Source organism: Camelus ferus, chromosome 10 (assembly GCF_009834535.1).
Source record: "Camelus ferus isolate YT-003-E chromosome 10, BCGSAC_Cfer_1.0, whole genome shotgun sequence".
NCBI classification, from domain to species: domain Eukaryota; kingdom Metazoa; phylum Chordata; class Mammalia; order Artiodactyla; family Camelidae; genus Camelus; species Camelus ferus.
Genome location: NC_045705.1, coordinates 52,651,901 through 52,670,337, shown reverse-complemented (window position 1 = coordinate 52,670,337; position 18,437 = coordinate 52,651,901). Strand labels below are relative to the sequence as shown.

At 39.2% G+C, this 18,437-nt stretch overlaps 1 protein-coding gene across 2 annotated transcripts; it reads left to right on the top strand.

Moving 5' to 3' along the window:
* The first annotated feature begins 4,074 nt into the window (after positions 1-4,074).
* On the top strand, positions 4,075-17,863 carry WEE1 (WEE1 G2 checkpoint kinase). Of its 2 annotated transcripts, none has more exons than XM_032489044.1 (11): positions 4,075-4,927; positions 6,390-6,595; positions 7,081-7,144; positions 7,332-7,504; positions 7,984-8,105; positions 11,476-11,622; positions 14,015-14,110; positions 14,198-14,283; positions 15,330-15,500; positions 15,592-15,737; positions 16,644-17,863. In XM_032489044.1, exons 1-11 carry the CDS (start codon positions 4,355-4,357, stop codon positions 16,795-16,797), a joined length of 1,938 nt encoding a protein of 645 aa, XP_032344935.1. In that variant the 5' UTR covers positions 4,075-4,354; the 3' UTR covers positions 16,798-17,863. The 2 variants fall into 2 exon arrangements, with proteins under 2 accessions (XP_032344935.1, XP_032344936.1); XM_032489045.1 differs by lacking the exon at positions 4,075-4,927 and adding an exon at positions 5,055-5,587.
* The last annotated feature ends 574 nt before the right edge of the window (positions 17,864-18,437 follow it).

Here is an 18,437-nt window from a genome sequence, read left to right as displayed (position 1 = left end):
CTCTTCGCTAGCTACACTTTTCAAGTTCTCTTTATATCAATACTATGTTCTGATTTGATTATCCTTGCGGGTTGTACACAAACCTAACTGTTTATCCACAATAAGCAAACTTATTTGGGGGACACCAAGAATCACACGTTGCATTTACTGACTATAAACCCATTAACAAGTATGGTCATTCTTGAATAACACTGCTACAATTAAAAGCATACATAACACTTACTAAACACTATTTGTCAGAGACAATGCTAGTCTCACATTTAATCCATTGAACAACTTAAGGAGGAACTGCATTTGATTATTTTGTATTCACAGGGTAAACTGATGAACATGTGGTGAAATGGTCAATGTCCTTCATCAGAGGCAAGTGCCAAAGTAGAGAAATCCAATCTATACTTGAGAAGTCAACCAGGAGCAGCAGGAGGAGTTACTACATTCTAGCCTGAGAACTGGATTCTCAGGGCCAACTGGCAGTTGGTAACAGTTAGAGCTTGGCTGAAGTGAGGTAAGGTTTGCTGAGAGAACCAGCAGAAGGGGATAAGATAACAAGGAAGATGAAGAAAGACAGTGGAATTTTTTAAGCATATTATTTGGTTTTTAAGTGAAAAACAGATTTGGCCAATACGGCTTTTTTTTTTAAATTAGAAATCTATTAGAGTAGGCTCTTATTTAGAAATAGTTATTATTTCTCCAGAATCACAAGCATAAACCAGAAAGGATTCAGCTTTGGGTAAAATCTGGCTAGTCTTAAGAAACATTCCCAGAGTGTGAAAAATTAGTTCCTGGTTCTGAAGGACCTTTCACTCAAAAGTGCACAGCTTATGTTAATGAGAATATGTACATATATTTATGTGCTGTATATATTAAAAGTATTTGAGAAGGTGATTTAGGAATCCCAATTATAAATCTTCAGGGCAGGAATCTTGCTTATTTTGCTGCTAAGGAAGGTGCATGGGCAGACAACAGTGGAATTAAAGCCTTTTACTTGGGAAATCACCAGTCTGAAGGGGAAAAACAGGTTAAGTTTGTTCTCTCAATACCTAGAGGCAAGACTTTTACTCAGTTATTATATTACCAAAAGCCTGTGGATTCTGCAAAAGTTGCCTAGCAACATTACAGTTAGAAACAACACAGGATAGGGAAAGAACAGGAAATTTGAATTAGATATGCCCTGGGGCAGGTGGGCGTAACCCCATCTCCTAGTACAGTGAGTGCTGTACTCCAAGGAGCATGAAATTTAAAAAATCGGAAAAATCATTTAGAATTTCAGTTAGGACACTGATGTATTTAAACCATAACCTTGTGCCATGTTCTCAGCTGGAAGGGAGGAGGCAGGGCCTGTGTTTCTTACTCATTTTGGTATTTTGTTTTAAAGAACACTACATTTCAATTTATTCTGGAAACATTTATGAAGCACCTTCTGTGGGGCCAAGGCACATTGCTGATTACTGGAACTCTAAAGACAAATAAAACTTGATCTCAGCCCTGAGTGGGAGAGAAGCCAGACAAACAAACAAAGAGTGTTACATAGTCCGTGCCTGGGTGCTGGTGTGGTGGAAAGTCTGGAGCAGGAAGTATCTATTTTACATGGAAGTGGAGAAAGTCAAATTGTTTTCCCGATGAGTATTGTTTTCAACTTAAAAAAAAATTTTCTTTCTCCCAGTAATTCTGTACATTTGTTGGGAATTTACTTCTCCCATTCCGTGTGAGGACTTGGGTGTGAATCATGAGCTCTTCCCTTCCCATCTGGAACCCAGGCCCTTTTGCCCCCGCCAACTTCAAGGACCTCTCAGTTTAGGGAAGCAGATAGGTGTAGATAGCAAAGTTAAGAGCTGAGAAAAAACAAAAAAAGAATGTTTACCTCCAGGAAGGGGACTTAGGCTGGGGGTTGCAGGGGTAAGTAGGAGACTTCTGTACCATCTGAATTAATAATATTGAGAGGGGAAAAAAGGCAATTAAATATTTCAGTAAGGGCTCTATTTTATCACTCAGAAGATATTGAGCACCTAAGCCACATCAGAATACTGCAATAAACAAGAGAAAAGGTCCCTATACTCAAGGACCTCATTTTCTAAAAGAGAATAGTTGTAAACAAACAATCAACATACTTTGAAATAGATATAAACTTGCTAAGGAATATGCAGGATGTTGTGAAGGAGTGAAGGGGGTTGGGGACAGCGTGTGCTTTCATGGATAGCAACAGGGATACAGAATTTCTATACAGGAGAGACTCAAGAGCAAAAATCTAGTTGGGGAGAGGTGTTTACTGTACTAAGTTCCCATCTACCTAGGAATCACACTATTTTTCCATACAATTCATGTTACAGATCGGTAAAGAGTAGAAGTTATCTAAAATTATTTTTATTTATACTTCACATGAAATTGAGAAAATGTCAACTATCCATATGACATAATTTATATTTATTATTAGGAGAGAAGAAGTGTTGGAGGCAGGGTGTTAAAAACCACTCCTTGGCTTTGGCCATCATGGATCAGAGAATGCCTCTCCTCCAAACATACAAAAAGGGAGAGTTCTTGTCTTCCAAGTGCTTGAAATTAAGTTTGGATTAACACACAAAAAAGACACATTTATACATCAGTTAGCAAATATTTGGAGAAGACAGCTGTTTACCCTTTAATGCATCTTCAGTTATGAGACCTCAAGGAATTCTCCATGTGATAAGTACTAAGATGTGTTTCTATTATTAAAAATCTAGCTTGAGTTCAACCTTTGAAACGTGTCAGAACAACACATAGATGGCAAAGTGCCACAGTAAAAAAAAAAAAGGACAAACGCGATATATAAATATAAATGCAAATGGCCATAAGCACATGAAAACTGTCCAGTGATTATTAATCAAAAGAACAAAACTACATTAAAAAACATTAAATACACACTGATGTCCAGAATTCAGAAGAGTGGACTCTAATTCATTGCCAGCGAGAAAGTGAATTTTTTTTTCTGCAGGGCAGTTTGGCAGTTTACCTTTGAACCAATAATTCTCACTTCTTTGAATGTATCCTGTCCTAAGAGGGGTGTGGGGGAAACACGAGAAGAAAGACTATTCATCACGGGGTTATTTACAACTGAAAAACTGTCAGAAACTTGTGCGACAATAAGGGACGTATTAAACCACAATTTGACGCAGTACTAGAGAAATTTTTTCTCAAGGTGCTTTTAAGTGTGCAGCGAGCTGGGCCAATCTGTTTTGCCACACTTGCCCACGTGCTGGCTATCAAATACTAACGCAGTGGGCACCTGGTTTTGTGCTGAGGGCCGAGTGCGGTGCTGCTCCTCTTTACTGTGGACGAGTGGGGGTGGGGAGCCGGACAGCAAAGGGGACCACGGCCTGGGGCCCTCACAACGCTGCGGACACACCGAACCCAAGCAGCCTCTCTAGGGGGAAACTGCGGCTCAGAGGTCGCCCCATTGCCGGTGACCTCGCCTGGAGAACACGCGAGTCCGTCTTCTTGCTGACTTGGGTGTCGGCCTAACCCATCCGCTCACACAGCTCTGACGGGTCCTGAGGCCACAGTCACCGTTTCCGGCTCAGACCTCGACCCGGGAATGTGACTCCTCACAGCCACGCCCACAGCGCCCCAGGGGCGGGCGCCAAAGGGACGCCGGACGGGAGGCGTGTCTCCCGGGGCAGCGCCCGAGGGCCACGGCGGTGCCGGCCAGCCCAGACCCGCAGACACCCCAGGCGCTCCCCCGCCCTCTGTCCGGCTTCGGACTCCGGGGAGGCAGAGGGGCGGCGAAGAGGCCGCGACACTCGGCTCGGCCTAGTCGAGCCCGCAGCCTTCGCCCCTCCCAGAGGGCCGCCTCGGCTCCCCAGGCCGACCCCGTCTGGGCAGCGCCGGACCCGCTCCCAGCCATCTGGCTCGTTCATTGGCCCGCGGAGCCGCACCCGCCCAGGCCTGGCCCGGCGACGAACGGTGGGGCGGAGCTAGCAGGTTCGCGCCAAAATCGCGTAGCCGGCCCCACCCCCGCGGGCTACGTCGCGCCCTCCTTTTTTTTCAAACCCCGAGATGGGTGGGGATTGGTGGACTGCGCACTCACGTGGTTAACGGTCGCGGGAAGCCGCGGAGCCCGAACCTGCGGCTGGACCTGCGGAGACCCCAGCCTCGGCGCCCGGGCCGCCCCGCCTCTGCCAGACAGTCCGCGCCGCCGCCGCCCCCGCCGCCCGCCGCCCCGAGCGTCCCGGAGCTTCAGTCCGCCGCCTCCGCGAAGGCCCGCCGCCGCGACCAGCGGGCGCGCCCAGTCGCACGTGGCGGACCCGCCCCCTGGGCCGGCCGAGTGCTGGACTCCGCGGGCCCAGGTTCTCCGGTTCTCCGCCCCGGCCCCAGGGGCGAGATGAGCTTCCTGAGCCGGCAGCAGCCGCCGCCGCCCCGCCGCGCCGGGGCCTGCACCTTGCGGCAGAAGCTTATCTTCTCGCCTTGCAGCGACTGTGAGGAGGAGGAGGAGGAAGAGGAGGAGGAAGGCAGCGGCCACAGCACCGGGGAAGACTCGGCCTTTCAGGAGCCCGACTCTCCGCTGCCGCCCGCGCGGAGCCCCTCAGAGCCCGGGCCCGAGCGCCGCCGCTCGCCCGGCCAAGCCCCCGGTAGCCCCGGGGAGCTGGAGGAAGACATGCTGCTGCGGGGCGCCTGCCCGGGCGCGGACGCGGCGGGCGGCGGGGCCGAGGGCGACTCGTGGGAGGAGGAGGGCTTCGGCTCCTCGTCGCCAGTCAAGTCGCCGGCGGCCGCCTACTTTCTAGGCAGCTCGTTCTCGCCCGTGCGCTGCGGCGGCCCAGGGGACGCGTCCCCGCGCGGCTGCGGGGCGCGCAGAGCGGGCGAGGGCGCCTGCTCGCCGCTGCCTGACCACCCAGGCACCCCGCCGCACAAGACCTTCCGAAAGCTGCGGCTTTTCGACACGCCGCACACCCCCAAGGTGAGAGGACGCTGCTGCCGGGGCGCCCCGAGCCCGCGCCGGCCCAGCCTTTTAAAAAGGCCGCGGCGCCGGGAGTCGAGCGCGGCGCTGCCCGGGTTCGGTTACATAACCGTCCGGCCGCACCCCCGCTCGCTCTCCTGCGCCGTAACAAAAAGTTGGCAGCCCCTTTTTGGGGCCCAGCCCAGAAGTTGTCCGTTAAGATTATGTAACTGAACAATGGGCCTCGTCTGGAACTTCTTCATCTTTCAAAGAGGCTGATCGGCGCCGTCCAGGTGGCTGACGATTTAACGCCCGCCGAGTCGGTGCCGCCCCGAGCGTGGCAGCGGGAGTGTGGCACCGATAACGTGGTTTGGAAGGATGCTCGAGTGGTGCTGGCCTGGCCACCTGACACTCCCGAGCGCCGCAGCCATCTGGTGCCTTTTAAACGCAGTGATCGGTCCTGTAATTTGGGCGGCTCACGCAAGAGTTCGGTTAAAAAAAAAAATTCACGCGCTTATCATTTCGTATCAGGTGGCCTTATGGGGGGAAAGTCTGAGATACCGAGGGAGACTACGCTTCGACTTGGGAGAAAAGGCTGGCCTTCAAGCATTTACAGTCTTAAGGACTCGTAAATAACTCAGAGTAGCGTTTAAACCTCTTTCCGGACAGAATATTTATTGGGTAAGCGTTTGTTTACACCCTTGGGTTTGCGGTGCCCAAGTTTGGTCAGCCTAAATTCCTAAGCCTAAGATAAGGAACATCCAACTGTTAAAAACCAGCTTTGGTATTATTGCCTGGACCTTTGTGCTTTTGTGCTGTAGATAATGTATCTTAAAGAAGTAGGTATTCGGCACCTGTTTGTTGAGAGGCCAGTGAGTATGCAGATTACCACCCCAGAACTTTAGGTGTAACAGATTTTAAAACGAACACTTCCTGAAATTAAGACAAGTATCGCATTTATAAGATTTATGTGGAAAATTTACCTTTTTAAGTGAGTCAGGTTCAGTACCGAGAGTCATTAAACTTCAGGAAGACGTGTGCTTTGGTGCCTTGCTGTTTATTAGCCCACTTGCCCAAGGCGAAATCCCTCTGGAAGTGAGGGGAGGAGTCCTAGGGAGGTGGCTTTCAAAGCTCTTCTCAGATGGGGGAGGGGAACTTTTATGGGGCTCCCTGACTGCTTTCCATTTTTAGATGGATTAAAAGAGTTTGTTAACTTTTAGCCTCTAGAACGAGCTTAATTTTAGTCTGCATTCATAGTCTTTTTAGGGTTAGAGACCTATTTTCCTTGGCCTTTTCAGAAAAGGTGGTTAGTATACAGCTTCAGACTCCTAAGTTAACCATTGTTTATTTTGCATGAAAGATAACAAAGACTTGTGTGTTGCTTTGGCCTACACATTCAGCCACGTGAAAAGCTTGTTGAAAGTTAGGTTGAGAAGGCAGTTCTATAGCCCTTGGATCATGAACATTTTTTCCCCTCTCCTAGAGTTTGCTCTCCAAAGCTCGAGGAATTGATTCCAGCTCTGTTAAACTCCGAGGTGGTTCTCTATTCATGGATACAGAAAAATCAGGAAAAAGGGAATTTGACGTGCGACAGACTCCTCAAGTGAATATTAATCCTTTTACTCCAGATTCTGTGTTACTTCATTCCTCAGGACAGTGTCGTAGAAGAAAGAGGACATATTGGAATGAGTAAGTTATTTATTATTCAACAGTTTGGTTCCTCAGCTACCCAAGATTGATTTGGTATACTCATCAAAATTTAATTTCAACTGAATGACATGGAAGTTTATACACTGAAATTTTTCCCCATTGTTAGTAATTTTCAGGAGAGAATGGTGGGAAGTAATCAGCTGTGGAAAAAGAGTGGCATGGGAAAGGAAGGAATAAAAGGCCTAGATGGATTCTAGGAAATCTGCTGGTGTCAAAAATGAGGCAGGCAGAGACAGTTGACATAGAAAGGCTTTAATTTTGATATGTGTGGTGATGTTGGCATATCTCAACAGGAACAGCATTTTCATCAGCTCAGCTGTATTTTGTGGTTACACAATTAAATGCTTTCTTTTCTCTTTTCATTCATTAAATTTTCATTTTACTGTACACCTATCAAATAAACTTTTGAATCTCTAATTGATACATCTGTCAGATATGTTGATGGAAAAAATAATATTTTTCAGTTCCTGTGGTGAAGACATGGAAGCCAGTGATTATGAGTTTGAAGATGAAACAAGACCTGCTAAAGTAAACAGCTTTTTATTGTTTTTGAAATGATTTTCTACTTCTTAACAAGCTGCCATATGTACATGTTAAATAAATGTTAAAACATAAGATATAATGATTTTTAAGTTTCACACGTAATACTTTCACTATAGTAAAAAATCATTTTCATACCTTTGTATTATGTATATGGATACACTTTTTATTACAGAGAATTACAATTACTGAAAGCAATATGAAGTCACGGTATACAACAGAATTTCATGAGCTAGAGAAGATTGGCTCTGGAGAATTTGGTTCTGTGTTTAAATGTGTGAAGAGGCTGGATGGATGTATTTATGCCATTAAGCGATCAAAAAAGCCATTGGCTGGCTCTGTTGATGAGTATGTATTAAAGATTTTGTCTTTTGCTCTTTTTTTCAGTATGGTGTTATAGATGTTAAGGCTTTAGGTGGTTAAGTACTGAATTTAATTAATTCTCTAATATTTGAGAAATTATAATGATTTAATCAGATGCATTTCATTTTATGCCATTAGTTCCTATTAGACTTGGTAGAATAATATAAGGAGTCTGATTTTGGAGTCTAACTTAAATTTCTTGTTTCTACTAGCATCCTTGAATTCATACTAATGTGGAGTTCATCTTTCCTGAATACTAGGGCCAGTAAGGTTCCTTCTAACATTCTTTAATGAAAAAATCTGGTACAGAGTCTTAACCCACTCTCTCTTGAAGCAAGTTGTTCTTCAGCATAATGATAGATACAGAAGTCAGGATTCTCTTACGAACTTTCAGATAAGTTAGTTCAGTTTAGGCTTGAATAAAAATGATTTACCAATCTGTTAATCTCAAAAATTTCTCCTAGGCAGAACGCTTTGAGAGAAGTATATGCTCATGCAGTGCTTGGACAACATTCTCATGTAGTTCGGTATTTCTCTGCATGGGCAGAAGATGATCATATGCTTATACAGAATGAATATTGTAATGGTGAGTAATGTCATGGTTCCCCTGTAAAAATTTGTAAGCTCAAGAAAATGAACACCAAGGAAATAATATATTTTTATCCATAATCTTGCTCTAATTCTGTATATCTTTATCGAAGATCAGAAGCCCAACATGAATTTCAAGTGCAAGTAATTCTTACCTGGAAGTTAAGACTGAAAACCTTGTTCCTTCTACCTGGGTAGTAGAACTATGCATATTATTTATGTGCCTGTTGCTCAGATTACTCAGGCCCTTGCCGTGTATATTTCGGTATCCCTGGCACTTGGCATAGTGTGTGTGGAATAGAGTGGATAATAACCCAGGCTCCCTGCATCTGGCCTTCCCTTCCCATTTCATTTTGTGCTGCTAAAACTGATAGTGATTGCTCATAAACAGACGGTGACTCTCCATTGATATAAATTCAGTCATTTGTCCAGTCTTGCTCCCACTCCCATCTATCCAACCTAGTTTATTACTAGAATTCACTAAGACTTTTCTGTAAAGAGTTACGTTCTTTTAGCTCCCTAGCCATGCCTCCCTCCCCCTCATCCCCCCCTTCCCCATCAAGCATCTGTAGAGGTTTAACTTTGGACCTTTGTATAGCTTTGAATTTCAGCAAGTGCTTCAGCAGCCAACATGGGTCCTTCCTTTTTCATTAAAGCTTTACCAAAGTCCTGGTCTCGATTATGATTCTTACAGACATCTGTTATTAAATACCCAAATCTTTATATGTGATGGATTTCTACTTCTTTATATCTTCTGTGAACACTAGAGAGTTTAGAATTTACAGAACACATGAGTAGCAAAGATTTTCTTTTTGTTGTTTCTCATTGTTTTCTTAAGACAAGACCAGCCGTTTCATAGCTTGTGAATAAATATGTGGTATAGGTAGTAGATTCAAGTTTTCTGTATTTGAAAACAATGAACAAAACAGAAGTAAAAGAGCCATTTCTCATACCCAACTTCTCATTGAGCTGTATTTTATTTCCTTGAATAACTTAAAAGAATATAAGTGCACAGTATACAGCATTGCTGCTAGTTTGTTTCACACATCTCTTGAAATGTTTCTGTTCATACCATCAAAATATTTATGTAGCTATCTGCTTTGTGGACCATTCTGTTTCTTAACCTCTATTTTTTAGTTAACTGCATTTAATATAGTACAGCTTGACTATAATACCTTCTTCCCTTCATATTTGCTAGATGCCATCCTTTTAGTTTCTTTCTACCTCTCACCTTGTTGATGTGGCTGGCTCTCTTAACAAGTAATTCATCCACAGTCCAAGGATCACAGATTTGTAACAACCTACCTGTACATGGTTGTGTCATCAGATGACTTTGAGAAAACTCGGGCCTTGGGGGTTGGGGAGGAATTGGTGGTCTTGCTACCCTCTCAGATTACAAAGACCTTGTCCTGTAATAAAGTTAGATTATAAAATAATCTTTTGAAACAGTTTATTATTTTGGAGCAGTATAAAACTCTTAAGGAATATACATCTTTAAAAAATAAACAGAACTGGCTGCCTCTTTGTATGATTGTTTATTTTGCTTAGATAAAAGAAAATGAGGCTATCTAGATAACATTTGTTAGCTCTTCTTTTCTTTTGTTTCCCTTTTCCACCATTCTTCTCTCCACTTAAACCGTTGAATGTCCTAATTGGCCTGATCTTTAGATCCTTTTCTACAGTTTCACAGGAAAAAGATTCTGTTATCATTTATTTGTAGTGTTGATTAACTGATATACTTTATCTTAACTGAGTTTTCTTACTATCTCAAGCAATCATTTGCATTTTGAGCCTTTTATCTTTGGTGATAGACTGAATTTCTACTCTTGATAAACAAGTGTGAAAAATGTCGATGGATAGAAGAGGAAAACCTGAAATATCTGATGAGTGGTTTGTTCTTCTCACCTCTAAAAATAGATAGGGGAACTAGCCCAGCTATAGTTGCTAAACCCACTAAAATGCACCTTATTTCTTGATAAGCTTGATCTAGGACTTCAGGGTCACCTGTCTGACAGACTTATTGACCTGCTCCCTTATAGAGCCCTCTCTTTCCCCCAAAGTTCAAGATTTCTACAAGCTAAGTACAGAGAACATACTTAAGCTTAAGATACCCAGGTGTGTGATTTATTTTTATTTTTAAAACACATTTGACATTTTTAAATTCAGTCTTGTTCAAATTGTAGGACCGTCTTTTCTGACTAGTATATCATTGACCTTGATTTTATTATCTTGGCTCTGATTTTATTATTCCCAACTAAGCTTTAAACAAATTTGTTTTGTTTTTTAATGGAAGTACTTCAGATTGATCCCAGGACCTCGTGTATGCTAAGCACATGCTCTACCACTGAGCTGCATCCAGGATACTGGTTTTTACTTATAAAATGTATAGACTCTGTTGTCAAGGGTGTGGGAATACATGTATTTGCATAAATTAATGATGGGATTATGAATTGATACACCTTCTCTGAGGGGGACTGTGTGCCTGCCTGCCTGCCTGTCTGCCTGCCTATGTGTGTGTTTGTGTGTGTAATAGCTCCAGATTTGTCTTCCAAAGCTCCAGATTTACATAGACATATACTAGCAGAGTTTAAGTGGTAGCCATTTTGAAATCAATGTCCGAGTACACTGTTATTTTATGTGAGTTTTTCAGAGGCAATCAAGTCTTGGCACTGATGATATGAATACCATCCCTAAGCTCTTTTCGAGAAGGATAAAGAGAAATGGACTGCTTAGCTACAGAAATTTATTCTATATGTAATAAATTAGTATCATACAGACACACTATGCATATATATTACATTGTACATTCCCTTTGACCCAGCAGTTTATTTCTGGTAAATATACTAAGTATGTGTATAATGACCGATGTACAAATTTATTCCCGAGACCATAGTATATAGTATTAAAGGCTTGGAAATTATTTTTAAATGTCTATCCATTAGGGGATTGGTTAGTACATTACCATTCAGTTATACAATGGATTTCTATAGACACAAGAAAGAGGGAGCAGTCTTTGTTTATTGGTAAAGAACGATCTTCAAGATAATGCAAATATGTTACTGCTTGTGTAAAAAAGGAGTTGAGAGAATACATAAGAAACTGTGATAATGTTGATTTTCTCTGGGAAAGAGAACCAGGTGGGTTACTGGGGTATATTTTAATAAGACAGCAACTTTACATTATATTTTGTGCCCATGTGAGTACCCTATTAAAAAAATATGTAAAATTTTGATTTCACAAGCAGGTTGAAGGGAATAGGTCCTGTAAAATGTCACTTTCTTGGTTGAGTGTGGTTATACAGTAAGAGGGAAGGAAGAAAAATAATATTTCAGAAAGAAGAAAATGCTAATTTTTCTTGTGTTTGTTAGGTGGAAGTTTAGCTGATGCCATAAGTGAAAACTATAGAAGCATGAGTTACTTTACAGAAGCAGAGTTAAAGGATCTCCTTTTGCAAGTTGGCCGTGGCTTGAGGTATATTCATTCAATGTCTTTGGTTCACATGGATATAAAGCCTAGTAAGTATCATAGATCCTCTGAACTGTGTTCTTTAGAGTTGTAGAGAATAAATGATTTCATGAAAACATATACATCTTGATATGTTTTTTCATTGTTAGTTTTAAAAGACTTTTGACCCACTTAGTAGTAGTGTTTTATTTCCCATCACCTCTTCCCTTGTTACCCCAAAAGTTTTGAAATAATAAATTAATTTTTAATAAAAGCTGGGAAAAACTTGCTGCATCTTACGGGAACCACATAGTCTTGGAGTGGGACTCTGATGGGGAGACTAAGATCCTGTGTTTAAAGCCCCTTTCTTGTACTAGGCTATTGAACCATAATTATAAATTAATGCTAGTGGTGCTAATGGGGTTATTACAATAGAATGAAAAATGTGAATATGTTTTGAAAACCTAGGTGCTATGCAAATCTGGAGGTATGTCTAGTATGTAATGGGAGTAATACATTGTTATCATATGACCCAGAAAACAAAATGACACATGTATTATGATTATAACTGCATTAAAAAGGTTGCATATAAATCGGGGTTGGAAAGTATAGGAACATAGTGGTTTTATTTTTTTCTTTAGTGTTAGATCACTTTTCAGCTAAAAAATTGATTTTTATATATAAATGGCTCTAATAGATCAACCATACTATGGCTCAGAACAACCTCATAGTATTCTTTCAAAGGCTTTTGAGATTTCAAACTGAAGGAAAAGTGGTATGAATCAAGGTGTAGGCCTACATAATTTTAACTTAAATTGAAACAAAATTTTATTACAGAAGCAGTGATTAGTATACTGTAGAAATATCTTAAAATATAGACAAGCCAGACTAAATCCCCACTTTTCTATTAATCTTTGGAACTACAGTTATAAAATAATGTCAGTGCTGCTAACAGGGTTATTAGGACAAACTGAGGTGTAAAAATGCTTTGAAAACTTATGTGCTATACAAGCATGGTAGTATTTCTAGGCTATAAAAATACCATGAAAATGTGACTATTCAGAAAACAAAATGATACATGCATTTTGATTATCTTGCATTAATAAAAGGATGCAAGTAGTCCTACACTAACATTTTTGTAAAAATTCTTCTCAATTTATCAAAAATAACATCATAGAGTACATACTGTTTTATAACTTTAAGTCAACTGTCTGTACCTTTCCATTTCAGTAGATTTTCATCTCATATAGTAGCCAGATTATATTAAAATTTTTCCTAGCTGACCCAAGTTGATTTGTTCAAACTAGTATCTGTTTCAGGATGTACAGTATATCTGGTTAAAACCATTTTTCTTTTTCAGGTTTTACCATTCCCCTACTTTAAAAAAGTAATAATAAAGACTTTGTCTTGCAAGATACACTTTCTTCTGGATTTGACTGGTTGCTTCCTTGCATCATATAGCTTATTCCTTTCTCTATCCTATAAATTAGAAGCTACAACTAAAAGGTTGATGGATTCAAGTTAAACATTTTAGGCTAAGTGTTTTTAAGTTGAATTTAGTAAGTTTTTTAATCTATGGAAATGTATATGATTCATGGGAATTTAAATCATTTTATACAATTATATGAACTATGTGAAGAATTTCTTTTCTGTACGTTAACTTACTAAAATGTGTATTTTCAAAAAGAAAAAATACATTTGAACTGATGGCAGTAAATATGGATCAGTAAGGTTTGCCCATATTCATTCATATCATATATTAAATGTCAGACAAACATAGTAGACCCCTTATATTACAAGCACAAAAGTTAAAAATATTAAGACATGTGAAGTTTTAAATTTTCATTTACAAATAGCACCGTAAAATAAGTTGTCCTGTAAATAAAGCAGAATTGGAAAGATGACTCCAGTGAATGTAACATTTATAAATTCAATACTATATTGATAAAACTATTAAAATAAAATCTGCCACTAAAACTTATGTGAATCATGAGATTACCTGAATTTGAAGGAAAAAAGTATGGGTAAAGCAGAAATGGTGAACCACGAAACCACATTGGGATGTAGATTCTGTATGATCAGCCAAACTCAAGAGCTACATGACTTGTTCTTTTCACACTAGCCTTGTAACATTAAGTTAAAGCATCATAAATTAGTATGTTAATTGCCTTTTGTATTATTTCTAAATAATTAAAACTGCTGTAGATTAATGTGTAGGTGACAAGGGTCTAATGTGATTTCCAAGTGTTAAAGGACTAGTGCTAGGCCAGAAAATACATTCGTAGAAAGTATAGCCCCAGTGCTTATCACCTAACATTCTCATTCTCACTGGGTTTGGGGTAGAACTCATGAGAATCTATATATGTAAAAGCTACCAGCATGATTCTGTTGTCTGACCTTGTTTGTGAACTTTGGTTCTACTATTAATTGTTAGTGTGGCTTACCTAAATAACTGTTCGACAGGTAATATTTTCATATCTCGAACTTCAATCCCAAATGCTGCCTCTGAAGAAGGAGATGAAGATGACTGGGCATCCAACAAAGTTATGTTTAAAATAGGTAAGAAAAAAAGATAACCAGATTATTTGTTAAAATAAAGGAGGAGAGGCTATTTTAACTTTTGACTATTTTTTTCAATACTTCTAGGTGACCTTGGGCATGTAACAAGGATCTCCAGTCCACAAGTTGAAGAGGGTGATAGCCGTTTTCTTGCAAATGAAGTTTTGCAGGAGGTAGTGTGTCTCCTTTAAGCCGTTTGCTTTGTAATACTTATCTGTTGATAGAAGATTATAAATGCAGATGTACTAAATTTTAAGCTAATGAGTAGTAGAAAGGTAATACAAAATGAAAAGTCTTAACTGTTAGCTTGTGGGGTTATTTAATCTAGCGAAAGTCAGTAAAGGCAAAGATTTATAATGTTCAACAGTGGTGGAGTTGTGGTAAAAGAAGTTTCCATACATTACTGGTGGAACTTTAAAATGTCATTGCCTTTTTGGAGTGTTAGTATCTTTCAACATTTTAAAATCATGTACCCTCTGACCCAGAATTTCCATTTCTGGGAGTCTCTCCAACAGAAATATTCATATACAAATAAATTGAGAATAATGTAGAGAGATATTTAGCAATAAGAGAATGATTAAATTATGGCACATAGTTGACAATACTGTTTCAAAAGTAACAAAACATTTCTTGATAAGAGTCTAATTAATTAATTATTTTAAATTATTACTATTTTTTAATGGAGGTACTGGGGATTGATCCCAGGACCTTGTGCATGCTAAGCATATGCTCTACCACTGAGCTATTTCCTTCCCCACCCCTTGATAAGAGTTTTAAATGAAAACAGAACAAGTAGAGCAAATGAGTTGTATGATCCCATTGTTCTTGTTATATGTATAAATTTGTGTCTTTTATGTATATGCATATTTCTAACTTGTTGATGTATGTATGTTTTGTATTTTCATATGTATGCCCCTAGGGGATAGGAGTTTCTTCCGAGAGTTGAATTGGGCTATTGATAAAGAGGAGGCCTTTCGGAAATGCCTGAATACTTTTAGAAATGTATTGATCGTCCTACCCCAGAATGTGTATTACTTTGTAATTTAAAAAAAATAATAATCTCTCCAAATTTAGCTTGTTCTCTGAAAAGGTCCTAAACTCATTTAAGTGGCATTGGACATTTTAATGTAGTCTTACTTCTTCCTAAATCATCATTGAGTAATCTTACTTTATTAGGTCCATTTTATATTCCCTTAAAATTTTCTTTTTAATTTTACAGAACTATACTCATCTACCAAAGGCAGATATTTTTGCCCTTGCCCTCACGGTGGTATGTGCTGCTGGTGCTGAGCCTCTTCCAAGAAATGGAGACCAATGGCATGAAATCAGACAGGGTAGATTACCTCGGATTCCACAAGTGCTTTCCCAAGAATTTACAGAGTTGCTTAAAGTGCGTATTTTATATATGAAGCACTTAATTGACACAATTCAATATTTAATAAATTGCATATCTTTACCTTAATTTTACTTCTGTTTTTAAGGTGATGATTCATCCAGATCCAGAAAGAAGACCTTCAGCAATGGCACTGGTAAAGCATTCAGTATTGCTGTCTGCTTCTAGGAAGAGTGCAGAACAATTACGAATAGAATTGAATGCTGAAAAGTTCAAAAATTCGCTTTTGCAGAAGTAAGTGAGGGGTTTTTTGGTTTTACTTTCTCATTTTTATTCTCAAATTTTAACAAGAGATGATTTAGGCTTTATGACAATGAAGAATATGGTGGCTTGGCATGTTGTACGGTTAAAGTTTGGGGACTTCTGCCTTAAATTAGTATTTGACCTATAAATTTAGATTGTTTCTAAACTGAAACTATGGACTTAAAAAATTTTAAGACTAGCATATATTTGCAAGTGGTGATAATCCCAAGCCCCAGATTGTAGCAAAAAACTAAAATGAGCAGGTACCGGTTTCCCTCTAAACTCTCCTCATAAATTAACGTTTTTCTTGAAACATTCTGTTCTACTTATTTTTATGAAAGGATGAAATTAATGTTGATTAGGTTAGTAGATGATTTGATCTGAATAAGCTTTGACATTTTTGGAAAACTGGTTGGAATGATAATGCTAATTCATTTGCTTTATTGCTACCATTTTGATTCTAACCTAATAAAACTGACTTGAAATATTTAATGGTTTATTTGCCATTAGTTTGATAGCTATCAGTTTATATAAAGAGAAAGTAGAATTTTCCTTTTGCCTCTATTATGTAAAGATACTTTCACAATATGAATTAGAGTTCTATTTGAAATTATTTTTTAAGACCTAAAGTCATTACTAGCATTGCTAACGTTACTAGCATCCAAATGTATATAATATTTTAATTCTGAAAGCACAAAGTAAAAGTATTTCATGAATTTAAGTTGTTTGAGCAGAAGCTAAAGTTTCATATTGTGTATTTTCTTTCCTCAATTGCATCTTAGAATAATGATGGCATTCAAAGATCTGATAGTGTAGTTTGTATTTGGCCTCTTAGAATCCCTTACTAAGATTAATAAAGTCAGTGAAAAGTCTTGTTTCCTATTTTTATGTTCTTAGAGAACTCAAGAAAGCCCAGATGGCAAAAGCTGCTGCTGAGGAAAGAGCACTCTTCACTGACCGGATGGCCACTAGGTCCACCACCCAGAGTAATAGAACATCTCGACTTATTGGAAAGAAAATGAACCGCTCTGTCAGCCTTACTATATACTGAACTACTCATTTCCCACCTCCCCCCAGAAAACTGTGACAAGAGGAAGCTAGGTTGAAATCACTGCTAGAATCCAGTTTGCAATTACTTTCTCAGTCGGTATCAGTAGTTTTACTGAAATACCTTTTAGGACTTTTATTTGTGAATTACAGTTGAAAACTGTATTTTGACCAGTGCTATATTAGGCTTTTGTCTAGTCTTACAAGTCTGTCTTCTGTAGGATGTCAGTCACTGTTGGATGTTACACCAACCTTTCCAAGGTTAACCACTGTGGTGGTGTGCTGCTTATAGTTTGCTGTTGCATTGTAATAAAAGGTATCTTTCCCTGTAGTGACCTGTAAAAAGGACTCAAGGGCTTTATTACAAACATATTTTCCCTTTGAAAAGGGAAATGCTAAGAGACTCAGTACTCCTCAGCCTTCCGTGTACCTGTGTGTCAACCTTTTCTTTCTTTTTTTTTTTTTAATTGTGAATTATACTTGTATATCCAACTGGGAGCACTTTGTAGGCATTGCATGAACCATGGAATGATAATTCTGTGGAAGTATTGCCTTGTGAATTTGCTGCTATTTTAGTTTTGTCTTTGCTGTAAAATTGTAGCATTAAACAATCATTGTTGTTAATAGGCTTTCTTTTTAAAACAATTATGTGAAATATATAGCTGCTCTTGATGAAAAGCAGTTATTTGCCCTTATTTTTCCTTTGAACTTTGAAGCTAGTGCATTGGAGAAATGCACCTTTTCCCCTCTTTGGAATGCTGTATTAATGTAGTATAATTATTACTGGTTTTGTAATTTTTCCTGATACTGCCCTACCCTCTTTTTAAAAAATGTTTCCTCCCTCCACCCAAGTTTTGTACTTGATTGTATTGTTAGTCTGTTTTTAAATGTTTTGCCCGGTTTCTCTTCAATATTGTGTACATAAACTAATCTTGATGATACTGTACATAGCTGTTTAAAATGCCAGAATGACTTCTGACTATTCCAAGCTTTTCACAAAATACATTTTATCTGTGATTAGCCATTTGACTAACCATGCTGGCTAACAGATGTTGCAAAAAAAAAAAAAAGGAATTTGTGTATTTGTTTTCCTATTAATTTTGGTTTAAAACATGTTTGCACTTGTCTGTTTGACTTGTGTTTTATTAACATTGATTGGCATATTAAAAGTCACTCTGAGCTTACGTTAATTGTCTAAATCTTTGTGGTGCCTATTTTCTATTTTATCTCCATTATCACTACATTTTAAAATGTAGAGTATAAAGTATATAAAGTCCCCAAAACAGAGCACATTTTTGATAGACTATGAAACATTGATTATTTAATGATGAGCTTAAGTCCACAATAGTGTACGTTTGGGGATTTAAGAAAAATTTACCCATCATCCTTGAGTTTTTTTTTTGGCATAAGGATTTAATATTTTTACATCACGTTGCATATTATACATTCGATCTGTCAGAAATGTATAATGCAGTTTAAAATAGCTTTATATTGTTAAGTGAATATAATGGATATGATTCATAACTTTGTAATTTGAACTGAGTCACAGGAGAGAGCTTTGAAGTGGGGAGTTTTTAACTCACTAAATTGGGCTGAGTTTTAGAATTGAGTGCAAATTTAAGTGATTGGCAATGTTAATTCTGT

What these genes read in the sequence shown, in the direction of transcription:
- WEE1 (XM_032489044.1), top strand. Translation starts at nt 4,355, where the DNA reads ATGAGCTTCCTGAGCCGGCAGCAGCCGCCGCCGCCCCGCCGCGCCGGG. An exon ending in TTGGCTGGCTCTGTTGATGA is followed by an intron (nt 7,505 to 7,983) that starts GTATGTATTAAA and finishes AATTTCTCCTAG; the next exon opens with GCAGAACGCTTTGAGAGAAG. An exon ending in TCACATGGATATAAAGCCTA is followed by an intron (nt 11,623 to 14,014) that starts GTAAGTATCATA and finishes ACTGTTCGACAG; the next exon opens with GTAATATTTTCATATCTCGA.